At 45.2% G+C, this 17,848-nt stretch overlaps 1 protein-coding gene across 1 annotated transcript in view; it reads left to right on the top strand.

The window, feature by feature from the left end:
• The window catches only part of LOC139274607 (extracellular sulfatase Sulf-1-like), a 547,728-nt gene that overhangs the window by 411,453 nt on the left and 118,427 nt on the right, over window positions 1-17,848 (top strand). Inside the window, exons 8-11 of the mRNA XM_070891301.1 lie at window positions 10,100-10,250; window positions 10,486-10,661; window positions 15,271-15,399; window positions 15,852-15,908. Of these exons, the coding sequence (XP_070747402.1) occupies window positions 10,100-10,250; window positions 10,486-10,661; window positions 15,271-15,399; window positions 15,852-15,908 (513 nt within the window). The remainder of the gene's footprint in view (window positions 1-10,099; window positions 10,251-10,485; window positions 10,662-15,270; window positions 15,400-15,851; window positions 15,909-17,848) is intronic.

Genomic DNA, 17,848 nt, shown 5'->3' with positions numbered 1-17,848 from the left:
TGAATTGGCCTCAACTACTTTCTGTGGTAGAGAATTCCACAGGTTCACCACTCTCTGGGTGAAGAAGTTTCTCCTCATCTCGGTCCTAAATGGCTTACCCCTTATCCTCAGACTGTGACCCCTGGTTCTGGACTTCCCCAACATTGGGAACATTCTTCCTGCATCTAACCTGTCTAAACCCGTCAGAATTTTAAACGTTTCCATGAGGTCCCCTCTCATTCTTCTGAACTCCAGTGAATACAAGTCCAGTTGATCCAGTCTCTCCTCATACGTCAGTCCTGCCTTCCCGGGAATCAGTCTGGTGAACCTTTGCTGCACTCCCTCAATAGCAAGAATGTCCTTCCTCAAGTTAGGAGACCAAAACTGTACACAATACTCCAGGTGTGGCCTCACCAAGGCCCTGTACAACTGTAGCAACACCTCCCTGCCCCTGTATTCAAATCTCCTCGCTATGAAGGCCAACATGCCATTTGCTTTCTTAACCGCCTGCTGTACCTGCATGCTAACCTTCAATGACTGATGTACCATGACACCCAGGTCTCGTTGCACCTTCCCTTTTCCTAATCTGTCACCATTCAGATAATAGTCTGTCTCTCTGTTTTTACCACCAAAGTGGATAACCTCACATTTATCCACATTATACTTCATCTGCCATGCATTTGCCCACTCACCTAACCTATCCAAGTCACTCTGCAGCCTAATAGCATCCTCCTCGCAGCTCACACTGCCACCCAACTTAGTGTCATCCGCAAATTTGAAGATACTGCATTTAATCCCCTCGTCTAAATCATTAATGTACAATGTAAACAGCTGGGGCCCCAGCACAGAACCTTGCAGCACCCCACTAGTCACTGTCTGCCATTCTGAAAAGTACCCGTTTACTCCTACTCTTTGCTTCCTGTCTGACAACCAGTTCTCAATCCACGTCAGCACACTACCCCCAATCCCATGTGCTTTAACTTTGCACATTAATCTCTTGTGTGGGACCTTGTCGAAAGCCTTCTGAAAGTCCAAATAAACCACATCAACTGGTTCTCCTTTGTCCACTTTACTGGAAACATCCTTAAAAAATTCCAGAAGATTTGTCAAGCATGATTTCCCTTTCACAAATCCATGCTGACTTGGACCTATCATGTCACCATTTTCCAGATGCACTGCTATGACATCCTTAATAATTGATTCCATCATTTTACCCACTACTGAGGTCAGGCTGACCGGTCTATAATTCCCTGTTTTCTCTCTCCCTCCTTTTTTAAAAAGTGGGGTTACATTGGCTACCCTCCACTCCATAGGAACTGATCCAGAGTCAATGGAATGTTGGAAAATGACTGTCAATGCATCCGCTATTTCCAAGGCCACCTCCTTAAGTACTCTGGGATGCAGTCCATCAGCCCCTGGGGATTTATCGGCCTTCAATCCCATCAATTTCCCCAACACAATTTCCCGACTAATAAAGATTTCCCTCAGTTCCCCCTCCTTACTAGACCCGCTGACCCCTTTTATATCCGGAGATGGATGTGCAGACCAACCTTTATATACAATAGCAGATCATTGGTGATGTCACTTACAGTCAAGAGTATGCGCTATTTTTTAATGTAACTATTTGTACTACACTTTTTTTGACAGACGTCCACCCCTCATGCGACGTCTGTCAAGCTCTGTCCCCGAATCTTGCCCCCCCCCCCCTCCCCCCGTTCCGGCCCCGAATCATTCACTCCACATGGTGCCGAGAAGCAGGATCTGAGGCCAGAGACTGCTGACCTGATCTCGGCAGTCGGCCGAGTGCGGTGGCGGGCGGCCGAGAAGCGGCAGGGGGACTGAGAGAGGGGTGGAAGAGAGAGCGAGACTGGGGGAGGGAGAAGGTAGAGAGAGATTGGGAGAGAGGGAGAGAGAGAGAGGCTGGGGGTGGGAGAGAGAGAGAGACTGGAGGGGGAGAGACACGGGTGGGGGTGGGGGGAAATCGGAGGGGAGAGAGGGAACTCAGGGAAGACGGATCACGTTCTTCCAACCACCTACGACTATTTTAGTTGCACCTATAAATCAAATGCCCCCTTATTAAAGGGGTAAATTAGATGGCAAACTTTAATACAAGTGCCCCCTGATAAACGGGGGGGGAGCTAAAACCGACACATTTATCAAATTATACTTTTGCCAGTAACTTAAATCAAATTAGAATTTGGTTGCCAGGGGTGATGATGCACTCCAGTCCATCCGGCACCCACCTCTCACGGAAGGCCGCAAGTGTACCGGTGGACACCACGTGCTCCATCTCCAGGGACACCCTGATTCGGATGTAACCGTGGAAGAGAGGCAGGCAGTCGGGCTGAACGACCCCCTCGACCGCCCGCTGCCTGGACTGGTTGATGGCTACCTTGGCCATGCCCAGGAGCAGTCCTACGAGGAGGCCTTCCGACCTGTCCGCATCTAGGGCGCACAATCCGAGCTGTGACCATCGCATTTTCCCCCTTTCTGTGTCTGCCTTCAGCAAGAGATGGAGCCCTGGGACTGAACAATGAAACTTTAAACATTACCGAGACTCTTCGCACGCATGCCTGCCTTGGTCATTTTTTAACGTTGGAATTGTTAGGGTGCCCAGGGTGCCCAAAGGTCAGGAGTGTGGGACTGAAGTGCAACCAGAATTTGAGGAGCAGCCCCGTCAAATATTGGCAGAGAGGCTGCAACCTCACGCATTCAACGTAAATATGGAACACGGACTCCTCTAGACCATAGAAATTACAGGCGGCCTGGGAGCCCGTGAACCGACTTAAAAACCTATTGCACGGGACTGCTCCGTGCACCACCCTCTAGGGCAAATCCCCAATAAATAGACGGAGGACTCTCGTGTAGAGAGCACTCCGTTGGGGACCCGGCCTCCTCTGGACGGCAAGATGGTGCGCCATGGCGTGTCCTGACGGCAGACGAGGATGGCAACGTGGAGAGTGTGCAAGAGCAGCCCATACAGGAATCCCCTCCGCACAGAACTGAAAGGCACAGAGGGGATTTCCCGGAGGAGGCTCAAGTTGTGAGGCGCCGGCTTCCAAGGGAGGTTTCGGGGCTTGGTGCCAATGAGAAATTCCATCCGGACGGGGGTCAGTTCGGACGGGATCACCCCACGTGCTTGAGCATCCTCGACACACCTTACGGGCCCAGTGCTGGTTTTAGCGACTCGGTGGCATTGGCCGGACGTCGGCCCAGGATATGCGTCGTGCCAGCTCCTCCGGTGCCAACCAGCCCGCTCCTCCACCATCGAGCAGGTCCTTGACCCTGGTCACCTTGCCAGACACAGCCCTCTCGTCCGCCTGCCACCTAAAACCGCAATCGTCCAACCACCTACAAGGCTACCACTACAAGGTACAGCGTGAGCTGGTGCAGCAGGGGGCAAAGAAGAGTAATGTCATCAAGATCTAGGTCAGTGATTGGAGCGTGGGCAGACAGCAGGAGCAGTGAGGTCGGGCGAAGGTGCGGCAAGTGATAGTAGAGGGACGTGATCGAGGCCCAGGGGAGGGGTGAGTTCAGGGTCAGGGGCAGCATGGGCCAGCCCACACTGCGTTATGTGTGCGCACTAGGTCCGTGCAGCAGAGCAGGTCTCCAGTCGTCTTGGGTAATCCTTGCCATTGGACCAAGACCTAGCTCTGTCAAGCCCGTGTAGTGGCTGGTGTGTAACAGCCACCACACATTAAAAAAAAATCTACACACAGGCATCTTCCATCCTTGAGGATGTAATTCGGGTCCTTCATTGAAACACCTCTTTTTGGCATGGAAGCAAGTCATCCTCATTTCGAGGGACTGCCTATGATGATGACATCGATGGAGTGGATGATTTCCAGAAGTCACGACACTGTCACTATTCACTTCATACCTAATTAACCTGTTGACAATCCGTACACAATGCCCCATCTATGATGGGGGTGGGGGATGGAGGGGAGGATGCCCTTGCACTTTGGCTGGGGGAGGGATGCACTTGCTTCATGAAGTTAAGGTGGATCGAGTTACAATTTGCAAAGTCAGTGAGACCTTGGGATGAGCGGTTCCAGTTACACATTCCAGTGAAACCTCAGGGTGTTGCTTATCCTCCAAGGGGACCAATCATAGACAAAGGGTGGAGCATGATGGCCATTTTTGCAGTACAAATAAGCATGTCCCTATTTTATATAGACAATCAGTTGGAGTGGCAACATACTGACTGAGAAAACAGTACTGAATAGATGGCAAAGTAAATTCCCCTTTCTCATAACAAACATTTTCCCTATCCCAACCTATTTGTGGATAACTAAAATCTACAATTTTACCTCTATTGTTAATACGCGTCTTTCTAATTCATCTACAACTTTCGTTCTCAATTTCCTTTCCACAGTTCAGTGGTCTATAATATACTTTCATTGATGTGACTGATCCCTTACTATTCCTCAACTCAATCCAAAGGGATTCTATTTAACTGCTTCTCTATTTAAATTCACACAAAGGGTAGTGGAAATCTGGAACTCTCTCCCTCAAAAGGCTGTGGAAGCTGGGTCAATTGTTATTTTCAAGACTGAGATTGATAGATTTTCATAGGTAAGTGGAGAAAAAGCAGTTAAATGGAGTTGAGGTACAGATCAGCTATGACCTAATTGAATGGTGGAACAGGCTCGAGCAGCTGACTCGCCTAAGACTGTTCCTATGTTCCAGTGCTATGATATTGTCACAATTTAATACTGCTACCTCTCCTCCCTCTCTACAGTTTTTTATTCAAATGGTGGGAAGGAGGTAGAGGAACAGATTTGCAGGCAAATTATTTATCCTAATAGAGACTGGGAACAAAACAATGTAAAGTGTAAAGAGGAGGAAGAATTCCTGAAATGTGAACAAAGAGAACTTTTTTGATCAGTATGTTTCCAACTCAACAAAATTAATTGGCACTTGAAAACTGAGGTAATAAATGAAAGCCAACACAGATTTATTAAAGGAAAATCGTGTTTGACTTACTTGATTGAATTCTTGGATGAAATAACAGCGAGGGTTGATGGTATGTATATGGATTTTCAAAATGCATTTGATAAAATACCACATAGTGTACTTGTTAGCGAAGCTTAAGCCTAGGGATTATAGGGGCAGTGACTGGTGGATAAGAAATTGGCTAAGGGAAAGAAAGTGGTGATGAATGGTTGGATGGAAATGTTCAGTAGTGTCTGCCAGGGATCAGTGTTGGGACCCATGCTCTTTTTGATATATATTAATGACTTGGCCTTGTGTATACAGAGCATAATTTCAAAGTTTGCAGATGACACAAAACTTGGAAATGTAGTAAACAGTGAGGAGGATAGTAACAGACCTCAGGAGGGCAGATTGGTCAAATGGGAGGGCATACTATGCAGAGAAGTATAAAGTGATTTATTTTGGTAAGAAGAGTAAGGAGAGGCAATATAAACGAAAGGGTATAATTTTAAAGGGGGTGCAGGAACAGAGGGTCTGGGGTGTGCCCTTGAAGGTGGTAGAACAAGTTGAGAAGGCTGTTAAAAAGGCAAATGGGTTTATAAATAGAGGCATAGAGTACAAAAGCAAGGAAGTTATGCTAAGTCATTATAAAACACTGGTTAGACCCCAGTTGGAGTATTGTGGCTAATTCAGGGCACCACACTTTAGGAAGGACGTCATGGTCTTAGAGAGGGTGCAAAGGAGAATAACTTGAATGGTACCAGGGATGAAGGACTTAACTTACATGGACAGAGTCCAGAACTAGGGGCATAGAGCCCAAATTTGGCCCTCCGGTTTTCTCGGCGCACCTCTGAACCCCCCGCTGACATTTTACATCAGAAGCAGCACCAAAATAAATCCGTGCGATCGCGGCTGATTCTCAGGCCGTCTGTGGAGCTGGCATGATGTAGAAGAAAAGGGGGGGGCGGAGCTAGGTCCCGGTGCAGAAAACAGTGCCGGGACCTCTGCATATGCGCACTAGAGTCTACGCGCATGTGCAGTAACTCCTGGCAGGCTGTGTGGGAGGGGCCGAAGCACGCCGTCCCTAGCCCTGGTCGAATGGGCTCCCTCATCGGCCCCTAAGGTAGGAGTTCTATTTTTTATTTGTTATTTACTGATTGATTTTGGTGCTTTAGGTGCAGGGTTCCTTCTATTTTATTACTTGATTGCTTATCACTTTTTGTGCTTTGTTTGGTGCTTGTGGTGCTTTAAATGTAGTTACGTGCGCCGATTCCTTAACTGTAAGTAAGGTCTTTTTGTGCGGACAAAAGTGGATACATACGCTGCCCTAAGTTAGTTTAGTACAACTTTTTTTCTGGCCAAATTGGCATAATTGATGTAAGTGGCGGGGAACGCTCCCTTTTGAAAAAAAAACTGACCTAACAGAAAACCTAACTAACTCACTTACACTGGCACAAATTAAATGGCCATATTTGCAACTAAAAAGATACACCAGAAAAATCAAGTTACACCCAAAATAAACGGTGCAACTCATGGGGAAATTTGGGCCCATAGTCTCAGGATAAGGGGGGTCAGCCTTTTAAGACAGACATGATGGGAGGAACTTCTTCACTCAGAAAGTTGTGAATCTTTGGAATTCTCTGCCCCAAAGGGCTGTGTCGAGTCTTTCAAAGAGCAATCCAGTTAGTCCTACTCCCCCGCTCTTTCCCCATAGCCCAAGAGGCAGTGGTCCCAGGGCCTCTGCACTTGGATTGCATTGCCAACTCCAATAGCTGTTACAGTAGAAGCGCATGGCTCACTTAGCTCACAACTAGAACATTACATTGCATCACCTTATAGGCAAACACTATTTCCAATGATATAATATGTTGGAATTACATTCACATTGGGTTAGCCTACTTTGCCAAATTGATTAGCTGTGCAACTAAAAAGAGAGATGGAAGGAAGGAATGAAACAGAAACTGAGGAAAGACTGAGCTGAATAAGGTTAAAAGATAAAAGAAAAAGAAAAGGCTGAACGAATTTAGGTCGAATTTAAAATGGGAATAAGAAACCGCAATGCGGTATCTCACCCGTCATGTATCCATATCTCTTAGTCATTTGAGGCTAATGGAATTACTCTGCCGAGAGTGAGAGATGTTAGTTTGTAGTTTTCGAATGTATTGTGATGGAAGATCTTTCATTTTATGTGCTACTTAATGAACCTTAGCAGACATGAATAATAAATGGATGATACTGAAGGTGTATATGGAACTATTATGAATGCCACAGTCTATGTCACTGAAAGATGCACATACTGTATTGGATATTAAAAAAACCTGCAGGGCTGGAAATCAGCCTATGTTTTATAGCATTACATGATTCTTGTAACTTGTGCTTGAATCCAAGAAAAAGAACAATTTTATTAATAAAAACATAATTTAAACCAGAACTATCTTTCATTTTCAGACAGTAAATACATTTTAGGCTGCCAGTGGTTACACACTACATGAACGATCATAATGTTATTAAATAGATGCAAGGTGATGATCATTAAATCTACTGGATAACATCATATATGGTCATTACCTGGTTATTATCTTTATATTTTTACATTCCATCCCCTATTTTGAACTTATTTTTCTCTTCAGTTGGTTGCCCCGTGTTCTGTTTGCATTGATTGCTTTGAGACAGAGGGAATATTCACCCAATGCAGCTTAAAGGAAAAATCCTTGTGAAACAAAGGTTGGATTTAGGGATAACATGTGGAACACGGACTTATTTCATGGGTTGCATTCACACACTGACAACAAAATCAGATTAACGACAGGCATGTGGCACTGCAGACTGAGCCTGCTGCATTAAAAGGGTATTAGTGACAAAATGTGGCATTTTCAGGCAGGTTCAGTTCTCATAACTGCAGAGAAAACTCTGATCTATAAGCAGCTGCACCAGTTCCACATTGAGCATCTCAATGTTCTTTTTATCTAAAGGGAAGTCTTAATTGATATTAAATTAACAATTAAAATAATATTAATAGCAGCAGATGGCAATGGGAATGCAATGATGCCTATGTTCTTTCATGAGTTCCAAAATATGATAAAATTATTTTGAAAAAACACTTCAATTTACTGGCTCTTTAATCTTGAAATCAACATTAAATGTTATTTTGTGACCAATTTATTCTGATTTATTTTTATTAATTAAAAATATGTCCCAATATGTTTTTGTTAATTCTCACTCATTTTATTTCAGTTATATGTAGATGTTCATAGAATCATAGCAAATTACGACACAGAAGGAGGCCATCTGTGCCGGTATATGTTTTGCAGATATACTTTAGTAGTAATGGTACTTTGATTGATTTTGATCTCTGAATTCTGCAAGATACGAGTCCCTAAATAAAGTGAGAGCTGGTCGGTCCTGATTCATGATCACCAGCATTGTTTTGACATGGCCATCTGCTGGTGCGCCTGTGGAATGGTGTTTTTGAACACTATCATAAGTCATCTTCACCATTATGGACACTCTAAATCATTTGATGGGGTGTGGAAAAGGGCACTTCTGAAGAAGTTTCCAACATATATAGCATTCTACCAAAACATTGGCCTGGAATTTGCGGTCAGCAGCGAAGTGATCTCTGTGATTCCAATCTCGGCTCTCCCGATCTTAGTTTGAATTTGGGGCCAAATCAAGCAAATCACCAGCATCCAGCCAGTGATGTCATCATGCTGGCTAAGCAGCCAATCACATTGATGAATTCTCAGAGACAGCAAACCAGGAAGTTAAATGCACAGGTTATAATTTACTTTTAATAAATTTTACATGAAGATTTCATCAGTTCAAGTGATTTGAATTGATTGCCGGCTACAGTTCCACAACGTAACCTGTGGCGGTGAAGCGAATACTGACCGCAACTTCAGGATTTCCATGCTTATCTGCGCATGCACTAAATCCTGAAGTTGCTGTCAGTTTCAGAAGATTAATGATGGTGAATACTGACAGTTTCGCTGTCATCACCACCACAACATCCAGGCCAATGTCTAACCATCTAATTTGTCCTGAAATTTTAATCTTTGATTCTTTTATCATTTAACTCAGCTTTCTCAGAGAGCTCTATCCTGTTCTTTTATATCAAACTTTCCTCATCATCTAACCCATCAATTCTTTTGCTGATGTTTCTACTCTGCATATATCGGCCCTTTTGGAGTGTGGTTTCTGAAGTGCTGCGCCTTGAATTTCTCCTCACCCGAACAAACTAAGGAAGAAAAGGTGACTTTGGATCTATGGTTCCCAAAGCTTTCCAGCACTGGGGGTTTTCCTCATCTCATGTCTGGGTCTAATGTAGAACTAAAAGAGATTAATTGCTGTGATTAGCCAACAACTCCATTATTGTTGAATCATAAGACTACCAGGATGATAGAAGACGAATTGGATGGACCCGGGTCTTTTTTTGTCTAGCAATTCTACATACTCTCCAATGGGGCAATAAAATCTCATTCTTTTTAATTCTTCAAAGATTGAAACACTATTTAGTTAGTTGAAAAAGTGTTTCTTAAACCTTTGGTTGTTTGGGAAATGGGAAAAGTTTGTGCATCATTTTTATTATAATAGTGCAAACAAGTAACATGATGATGCATTTTTAAAGCATTTGATGTTATTGTACCATGTGCTTATAAACAAATAAGAAAAGATTCAGCAAACATTATCATGAAAATAGGGCCCACTTAGCATATGTGGAATCTCAATGTAAGATGTGTTATGGGGAATGAAAAGGTGTGTACATTGTTGTTCTGTTAGAAAGCCACTGTGAACACTTTGCTTACAATGGAGTTGCACCATGCAATTGTTGAGAGGCTTACATTATAGATAATTAAGGTGATCTGTCTATACATATTGAGTAAATTTTTCCACAGTGATCCCTGAAGAGGTTTGTTAACCTTGCCATGGTCATCTTAGAGAAAGGAATGAAAAGAAACTCCACTGCAGCTCATGGGCACCCCTGAAAGGTTCATCAAGGTAGATTTCTGAGGGGTGGAGGGGTGTTGGTCCAGTACTAAATCATGGATCAGAGTCCATATCTTGCCCTCCTCTTATAGGAGCATATAGTCATGAGGGAAAATAATGTTTGAATATAGCAGTAAATTGCTAAATGAGAAAAATTTCAAGCAAATTGTATTGAGTTTTGTTTATTTGTTATCTCCAGTACACCTAGCTATAACTATGCTCCAAACATGGACAAGCACTGGATTATGCAGTTTACAGGGGCAATGAGGCCTATCCATATGGAGTTCACCAACATCCTTCAGAGAAAGAGGTTGCAGACACTTATGTCAGTGGATGACTCTGTTGACAGGGTAAGTAGCATGACTGGACCATTTAATGGTTAATAAGGTTTTAACTTTTGTGTGGCAGCACATCAAAAAACAGAATGCTGTTGATTATTAAAATAGACAGGGCACGCGATTTTAATGGTTTTGGCAGCAGCTTGTAAAGAATAATATTACAGAATAACAATTTTTCTGAAAATATTTTCGTTGCTATTTTACAACCAGTTAAAATAATAATAAAACAACTTGTACTATGTTTCAGATATTTCAGATGCTTGTAGAGACTGGGGAACTGGACAACACCTACGTCATCTACACTGCAGACCACGGTTACCACATTGGGCAATTTGGACTGGTAAAGGGAAAATCAATGCCATATGACTTCGATATCCGGGTTCCTTTCTTTGTTCGTGGTCCAAATGTGGAACCAGGGTCAATGTAAGAGATTATTTCTGGCATTTTCAAGTTTACTGGGAATAGTTAAAAATTAATTTTATATTTTATAGATATATATATGCAGACTATTAACTGGCACTTTGCAGTTCCCACAGGCAACAATCAGACTTTAACATTGTTTGTGGTATAGTAACATCACTGAGTAATGAATATGGCTGTCAAGTTCATCAGAAATATAACACAATGTTGTGAACATGATGGTGCAAAATGGACCCGTGAGAAAACTAAAACAAAGGAGGTACCATTTGCAAAGTCTATGACCAGTAAAATATAGATTTGACTCACTAGGCTACTGAGCACCCGCAGCAAACACAAAAATACACCCAATAAATAAGATTGGTAAAATATTACCGACTAATGAAAGAAAACAATGCTGATATGTAATCACATACTGTGCACATTGATATCACTGATACTTTAGCAAGATATCGGAGGGCAATCAGCTCTTTATGGATCCGCACCCTAGCAGAAATCAGCACCTTCAGTGGCAGAGAAGAGGAGAAAATTGTTCAAAAAAATTAGAGACCAGTTAACAGTATATAAAACATCTGACCAAAAACACACCAACAAGCAATACTTTTCTACTTTTTCTATGAAAAATACCAATATGAGATACATTATATGGGACTGAATTAAATGAATAGTCTAATGGCAGCAAATTCTGGAATACAAATGAAAGAAAGAAGAAAGACTTGCATTTATATAGCGCTTTTCATGACCACCTGACATCTCAAAGCATTTTACAGCCAATGAAGTACTTTTGGAGTGTACTCATTATTGTAATGCAGGAAATGTGGCAGCCAATTTGTGCACAAGCAAGCTCCCACAAACAGCAATAAGATAATGACCAGATAATCTGGTTTTTTTTGTTATGTTGATTAAGGGATAAATATTCAATGTAACTATTTGTACTGCACTTTTTTTGACAAGACAGCCGTCTGTCCAACTCCCCCCACCCCCGGCCCATACTGCACTTTTTTGACCGACAGGCGACAAACTCCGCCCCGTGTCCAGCTTCGCCCCCCCCTCCCGGCCGAATCATTCCATGAACGTGGTGTCAAGAAGCAGGATCTGAGGCTCTGACTCTCTCCCTCCCGACCGCCGTGGACCCGATAGTGGCTGTTCTGGGCCCGATGGTGGAGGGAGGGCCTGATGGTGAGAGAGAGGTTGGGGGTGGGGGGGATGGGGGGAGGGAGACTGTGAGGGAGAGAGAGACTGTGAGGGAGAGAGAGGCTGGTGGAGAGAGAGAGAGGCTGTGGGGGGAGGGGGGTGGAGAGAGAGAGGCTGGGGGGAGAGAGAGAGAGACACGAGTGGAGGTGGTGGGGGGCAGGGGTTGGAGGGAAGACGGATCATGTTCTTCCAACCCCCTACAAGGGACATCGTTGGAATGGATGATATCCAGAAATCACGACACTGTCACTATTTACTTCATACCCAATAAACCTGTTAACAATCTGTACACAATGCCCCATCCATGGTGGGGGCTGGGGGAGGGATGGACTAGGGTAAGGCACTTTGGCTGGGGGAGGCATGCACTTGGACTGGGGTAAGACACTTTGGCTGGCCCTTGCTGTCTTCTGGGGAGCTCTGTCCTCTGTCGCTTCAGGAAGTCAAAGTGGATCGAGTTACAATTTGCAAAATCAGTGAGACCTTGGGATGGGCGGTTCCAGTTACACACTTCCTGTGAAACTTCAGGGGTGGCTTATCCTCTGCTTATCCTCCAAGGCGACCAATCAGAAACAAAGGGTGGAGCATGTTGGCCATTTTGGCAGTATAACTAAACACGTTCATAAATATAGGACAGGACACAATGAATAAAAAGATAATTAAGCATTCAGTGTAGCATTGCTGTATGAAGACGTCAATAAATAAGACACAAATAACCTTCCAGATGTACTAGGGGACCGAAGGTCTAGTGAGAAGGAGGAACTGAAGGATATCCTTATTAGGCAGGAAATTGTGTTAGGGAAATTGATGGGATTGAAGGCCAATAAATCCCCAGGGCCTGATAGTCTACATCCCAGAGTACTTAAGGAAGTGGCCCTAGAAATAGTGGATGCATTGGTGATAATTTTCCAACAGTCTATCGACTCTGGATCAATTCCTATGGACTGGAGGGATGCTAATGTAACACCACTTTTTAAAAAAGGAGGGAGAGAGAAAACAGTTAATTATCGACCGGTTAGCCTGACATCAGTAGTGGGGAAAATGTTGGAATCAATCATTAAGGATGAAATAGCAGTGCATTTGGAAAGCAGTGATAGGATTGGTCCAAGTCAGCATGGATTTATGAAGGGGAAATCATGCTTGACAAATCTTCTCGAATTTTTTGAGGATGTAACTAGTAGAGTGGACAGGGGAGAACCAGTGGATGTGGTGTATTTGGACGTTCAAAAGGCTTTTGACAAGGTCGCACACAAGAGATTGGTGTGCAAAATCAAAGCACATGGTATTGGGGGTAATGTACTGACGTGGATAGAGAACTGGTTGGCAAACAGGAAGCAGAGAATTGGGATTAACGGGTCCTTTTCAGAATGGCAGGCAGTGACTAGTGGAGTGCCGTAGGGCTCAGTGCTGGGACCTCAGGTCTTTACAATATATATTAATGATTTAGATGATGGAATTGAATGTAATATCTCCAAGTTTGCAGATGACACTAAGCTGGATGGCGGTGGGAGCTGTGAGGAGGACGCTAAGAGACTGCAGGGTGATTTGGACAGGTTAGGCGAGTGGGCAAATACATGGCAGATGCAGTATAATGTGGATAAATGTGAGGTTATCCACTTTGGGGGCAAAAACATAAAGGCAGAATATTATCTGAATGGTGGCAGATTAGGAAAAGGGGAGGTGCAGCGAGACCTTGGTGTCATGGTTCATCAGTCATTGAAGGTTGGCATGCAGGTACAGCAGGCGGTGAAGAAGGCAAATGGTATGTTGGCCTTCATAGCAAGGGGATTTGAGTATAGGAGCAGGGAGGTCTTACTGCAGTTGTACAGGGCATTGGTGAGGCCCCACCTGGAATATTTTGTGTTCCGTTTTGGTCTCCTAATCTGAGGAAAGATGTTCTTGTTATTGAGGGAGTGCAGCGAAGGTTCACCAGACTGATTCCCGGGATGGCAGGACTGACATATGAGGATAGACTGATCAACTGGGCCTGTATTCACTGGAGTTTGGAAGGATGAGAGGGGATCTCATAGAAACATATCAAATTCTGACAGGACTGGACAGGTTAGATGCGGGAAGAATGTTCCCGATGTTGGGGAAGTCCAGAACCAGGGGACATAGTCTAAGGATAAGGGGTAAGCCATTTAGGACTGAGATGAGGAGGAAGTTCTTCACAGAGAGTTGGTAAGTTGTGGAATTCCCAACCGCAGAGAGTTGTTGATGCCATTTCATTGGATATATTCAGGAGGGAGTTAGATATGGCCCTTACGGCTAAAGGGATCAAGGGGTATGGAGAGAAAGCAGGAATGGGGTACTGAAGGAATGATCAGCCGTGATCTTATTGAATGGTGGTACAGGCTCGAAGGACCGGATGGCCTACTCCTGCACCTATTTTCTATGTTTCTATATTACCAGAAAATATAATCAGTAATGAATCATCGGCACCATCACAGTATCCTATTCATTTAAGCCAGTATTTCAAATTCTGTCCTGCTGGTAAAATATAGTCATGTGACATGGAACAGATACACTATTAGAAACAGGAGCATTAACATTTCCTTCTCCACATGCAGTTCACAATTTTAGATTTGTCAATTAATGTAGTGCAGCCATGGCACTGTCACTTGGGTCAACCGTCGCTATCTGTAGGTGCCAAACAAAGCTGCTCATAAATCTGTTGGGAGATGTGGGGGAGATGATGCCGCTCATTCTAATGAGAAGACAATTTTACACAAGACATTTTGATAAGTATAAATTCTGAAAGCAGATTTTTTTCCTAATTTCTGAACCCTTTGTGGTTAGACTTATTGAGGTACAGATTCAGCTTCTGTGGTCCTGTCACACTCAGGGGTGTATAGCATGAAATTGCACATCTTCAGTCTGTGATTTTCTTTCCATTAAAATTTGTGCTCCCACAGCTGTGTTATGATACCACCCACACTGAAGTACTGTTTTTCCCTGAGTTTTCAGGCCCCTCTGCTGAAGGTGGTGACTTTTGCTGTGGTATGATTTCTTGAGGGCTGGTGACCTTCCAGTACCTTGTCCAATGGGCCATCCGTTATGTGTAACCTAGACAGTGCCATGAATATAAGAGGGTATGGGAAAGAACAGGGAAATTTAAATACAGTAGCTTGCTTCAACCGAAGAGGTAAAACAGCATAGATGTGAAGACTCAAATAACCTCATTCTGTCCTGCAAGTTTTATGATTCTACTTCAATGGAAGTTTTTAACATTAGAAAATAGAATTCAACTGTTTTGACAATTTTGCTTTCTCTCACTTCTGGATTTGAGCACAGTCAGCTCTTTTTGTTTAGTTTTAGTAATTTTTCTTTGCCTTCTAAATACAAGAGATAGCGCTTAGATATGTTTAGGTAAATTGTTTAACTCCCTGTATCCCATTAATTGTGGCTGTGCTTTTTTCAACAGTATTCCTCAGCTGGTTCTGAATATCGATCTCGCTCCCACCATGTTGGATATTGCAGGCCTTGATATTCCACCAGATATGGATGGCAAGTCTATCCTGAAACTTTTGGAACCTGAGAAACCCGGAAACAGGTGGGCCAAAAACATTTGAGTCCAAGCACCTATACACACACTGTATTCAGGTTTTGATAATAAAATGGGGGCCAGAGAGAAATAATGAAGAACAATACAACCAGATTCAGAAGGACCCGAACCTTTTGAGAAAATGTGGCAGTAGATGCAATTCAATGCAAATAATTGTAAAATAGTTGGCATGGCAACAAAGAGCCAGAATATGTATCAGTTGATTGGAACTTTTTCTGCGCCCTTATAAATAGATCCAATGGATATCAATAAATCATCTTTCTGGAGCAGTCACCTATATCAGAATTTCTAGCCTCCTTGGTCAGGCAGCTGCCCAAGATACACCCTTAGTAGTGTAGACACCCACTGGCATTATCTAGATAAGGAGACATCCAGAAGTGTGGCTCATATAGTGGCATAGTTGAGTTAGTGTCTAACATCCAGCATGTCTTTTCTTCCAGATTCCGTTCAAATAAGAAGGCCAGAATTTGGCGTGACACATTCCTTATTGAGAGAGGGTAAGTTACAGTGCATTATGAATTTAACACAATGCATTATGTATATTTGCTCTGCCTTCACAAATACATACTTTGTAGAGTTTTACACAAAATCGTGTAAGAGTTTCTATTTTTTATGTATTAAACCTGACAGTTATTATATTCTTCTTGTATTACACAAATGGGAATAGAAATATATCTTACTGTATTTTTTGTTAAGGAATTGGCTCTCCCAAAGAGCTCACACTCCATAGATTTTTGTAATTGTGGAGAATCTCGAAAGCCATACATCTATACCAATGTAACTTCCTTGACAGGAGAAACAACCGCTGAGTTTTAGAATTTATTGATAATGCAGATTATGAATTAAGAAGTTCTAAAACTTAACTGTTCTTATTTTAAAAAGCCACGTCAGCAAGGAAATTGTGTTAGATTTTTAAAAGCAGGCGTAACTCTACTTCTGCGACAGGTGGAAGTATTGGGCTCAAGTTTGACCTCCCCCCAGCTTAGAACGGCGCATCTCCATGAGGTGCGCCGACTTTGTAGAAGAAAAACCGCGCCTAAAACTTATCTCGGTATCCTCCCTGCTGCTGGAACGTTGCAGGCCCTTGGTGCAGCGCAGCACAAGCTGTGGGGGGCGGAGCCAGGTCCGTGCTGGGACAGCGCCGGGACCTCTGCACATGCGCGCTAGAGTGTGTGTGGGCGGGGCCCGAAGCACGCCGCCCCTAGCTCTGACCGAATGGGCTCACTGGGGCGGCAAAGATCGGACTTGGGCCTCCCTCCTCTTCATCTTCAGCTCCAGCTCCGGCTCCCCCCCCCCCGCTCCCCCGTTCAGGTCCGCTGTCACTCCTCCCCCACTCCCCCCGCCCCCCCGTTCAGGTCTGTTGCTGCTCCCCCCCCCCACCCCCATTCAGGTCCGCTCCCGCGCCTCCCCCCGGTTCAGATCCGCTCCCGCTCCCGCTCCGGCTCTCTCCCCACCGCCCCCCCCCCCTCCCCAGTTCAGGTCTGCTCCCGCTCCCCCCAGCCCGCCCGTTCAGCCGTTCCCCCTCTCTCCACGTCCTCAGCATCTTGCTGGGGGCGGGCCCCGCCCAAAGTCTTCGGCCCGGCTTCCTCTTGTTGGCCGGGCCATTTCAGCCTCCCCGCCTCCCCTCCCCCCCTCCCCCCCTCCTCTCCTCCCCTCCCCCCCCTCCCCCCCTCCCTCCTCTCCCCCCCCTCTCCTCCCCCCCTCTCCTCCCCCCTCCCTCCTCTTATCCCCCCTCCCTCCTCTTATCCCCCCTCCCTCCTCTTATCCCCCCCTCCCTCCTCTCCTCCCCCCTCCCTCCTCTCCTCCCTCCCTCCTCTTATCCCCCCTCCCTCCTCTTATCCCCCCCTCCCTCCTCTCCTCCCCCCTCCCTCCTCTCCTCCCCCCCTCCTCTCCTCCCCCCCTTCCTCTTCTCCTTCCCCCCTTCCTCCTCTCCTCCCCCCCTTCCTTTCCTTCCCTCCCCCTCCTCTCACCCCCCCTCTCTCCTCTCCTCTCCTCGCCTTCTCTCCCCCCTCCTCCCCTTCCTTCCCCTTCCCTCCCCCTTCCTTCCCCTTCCCTCCTCCTTCCTTCCCCTTCCCTCCTCCTTCCTTCCCCTTCCCTCCTCCTCCTCTCTCCCCTTCCCTCCCTCTCCTCTCTCCCCTTCCCTCCCTCCCCATCTTCCCTCACTCCCCCCCCTCTTCCTCCCTTCCCCCCCTCTTCCTCCCTTCCCCCTTCTCTTCCTCTCCCCCTCCTCCCTCCTCTTCCTCTCCCCCTCCTCCCTCCTCTTCCTCCCCCTCCTCTCCCTCTCCTCTTCCTCCCCCTCCCCCCAGCCCTCTCTGTCAGAAACACAGAGACACACTGACAGACAGAGAGAGAGACACTGACAGAGAGAGAGAGAGACACTGGGGCGGGGGGCTGTCCCAGCATGCTGTTGGAGGGCTCCCGGTGCTGCAGTTGGTGA

The sequence above is a fragment of the Pristiophorus japonicus genome, chromosome 1 (genome assembly GCF_044704955.1).
Source record: "Pristiophorus japonicus isolate sPriJap1 chromosome 1, sPriJap1.hap1, whole genome shotgun sequence".
Lineage (NCBI taxonomy): Eukaryota > Metazoa > Chordata > Chondrichthyes > Pristiophoridae > Pristiophorus > Pristiophorus japonicus.
This window is presented reverse-complemented; position numbering and strand designations above follow the sequence as displayed.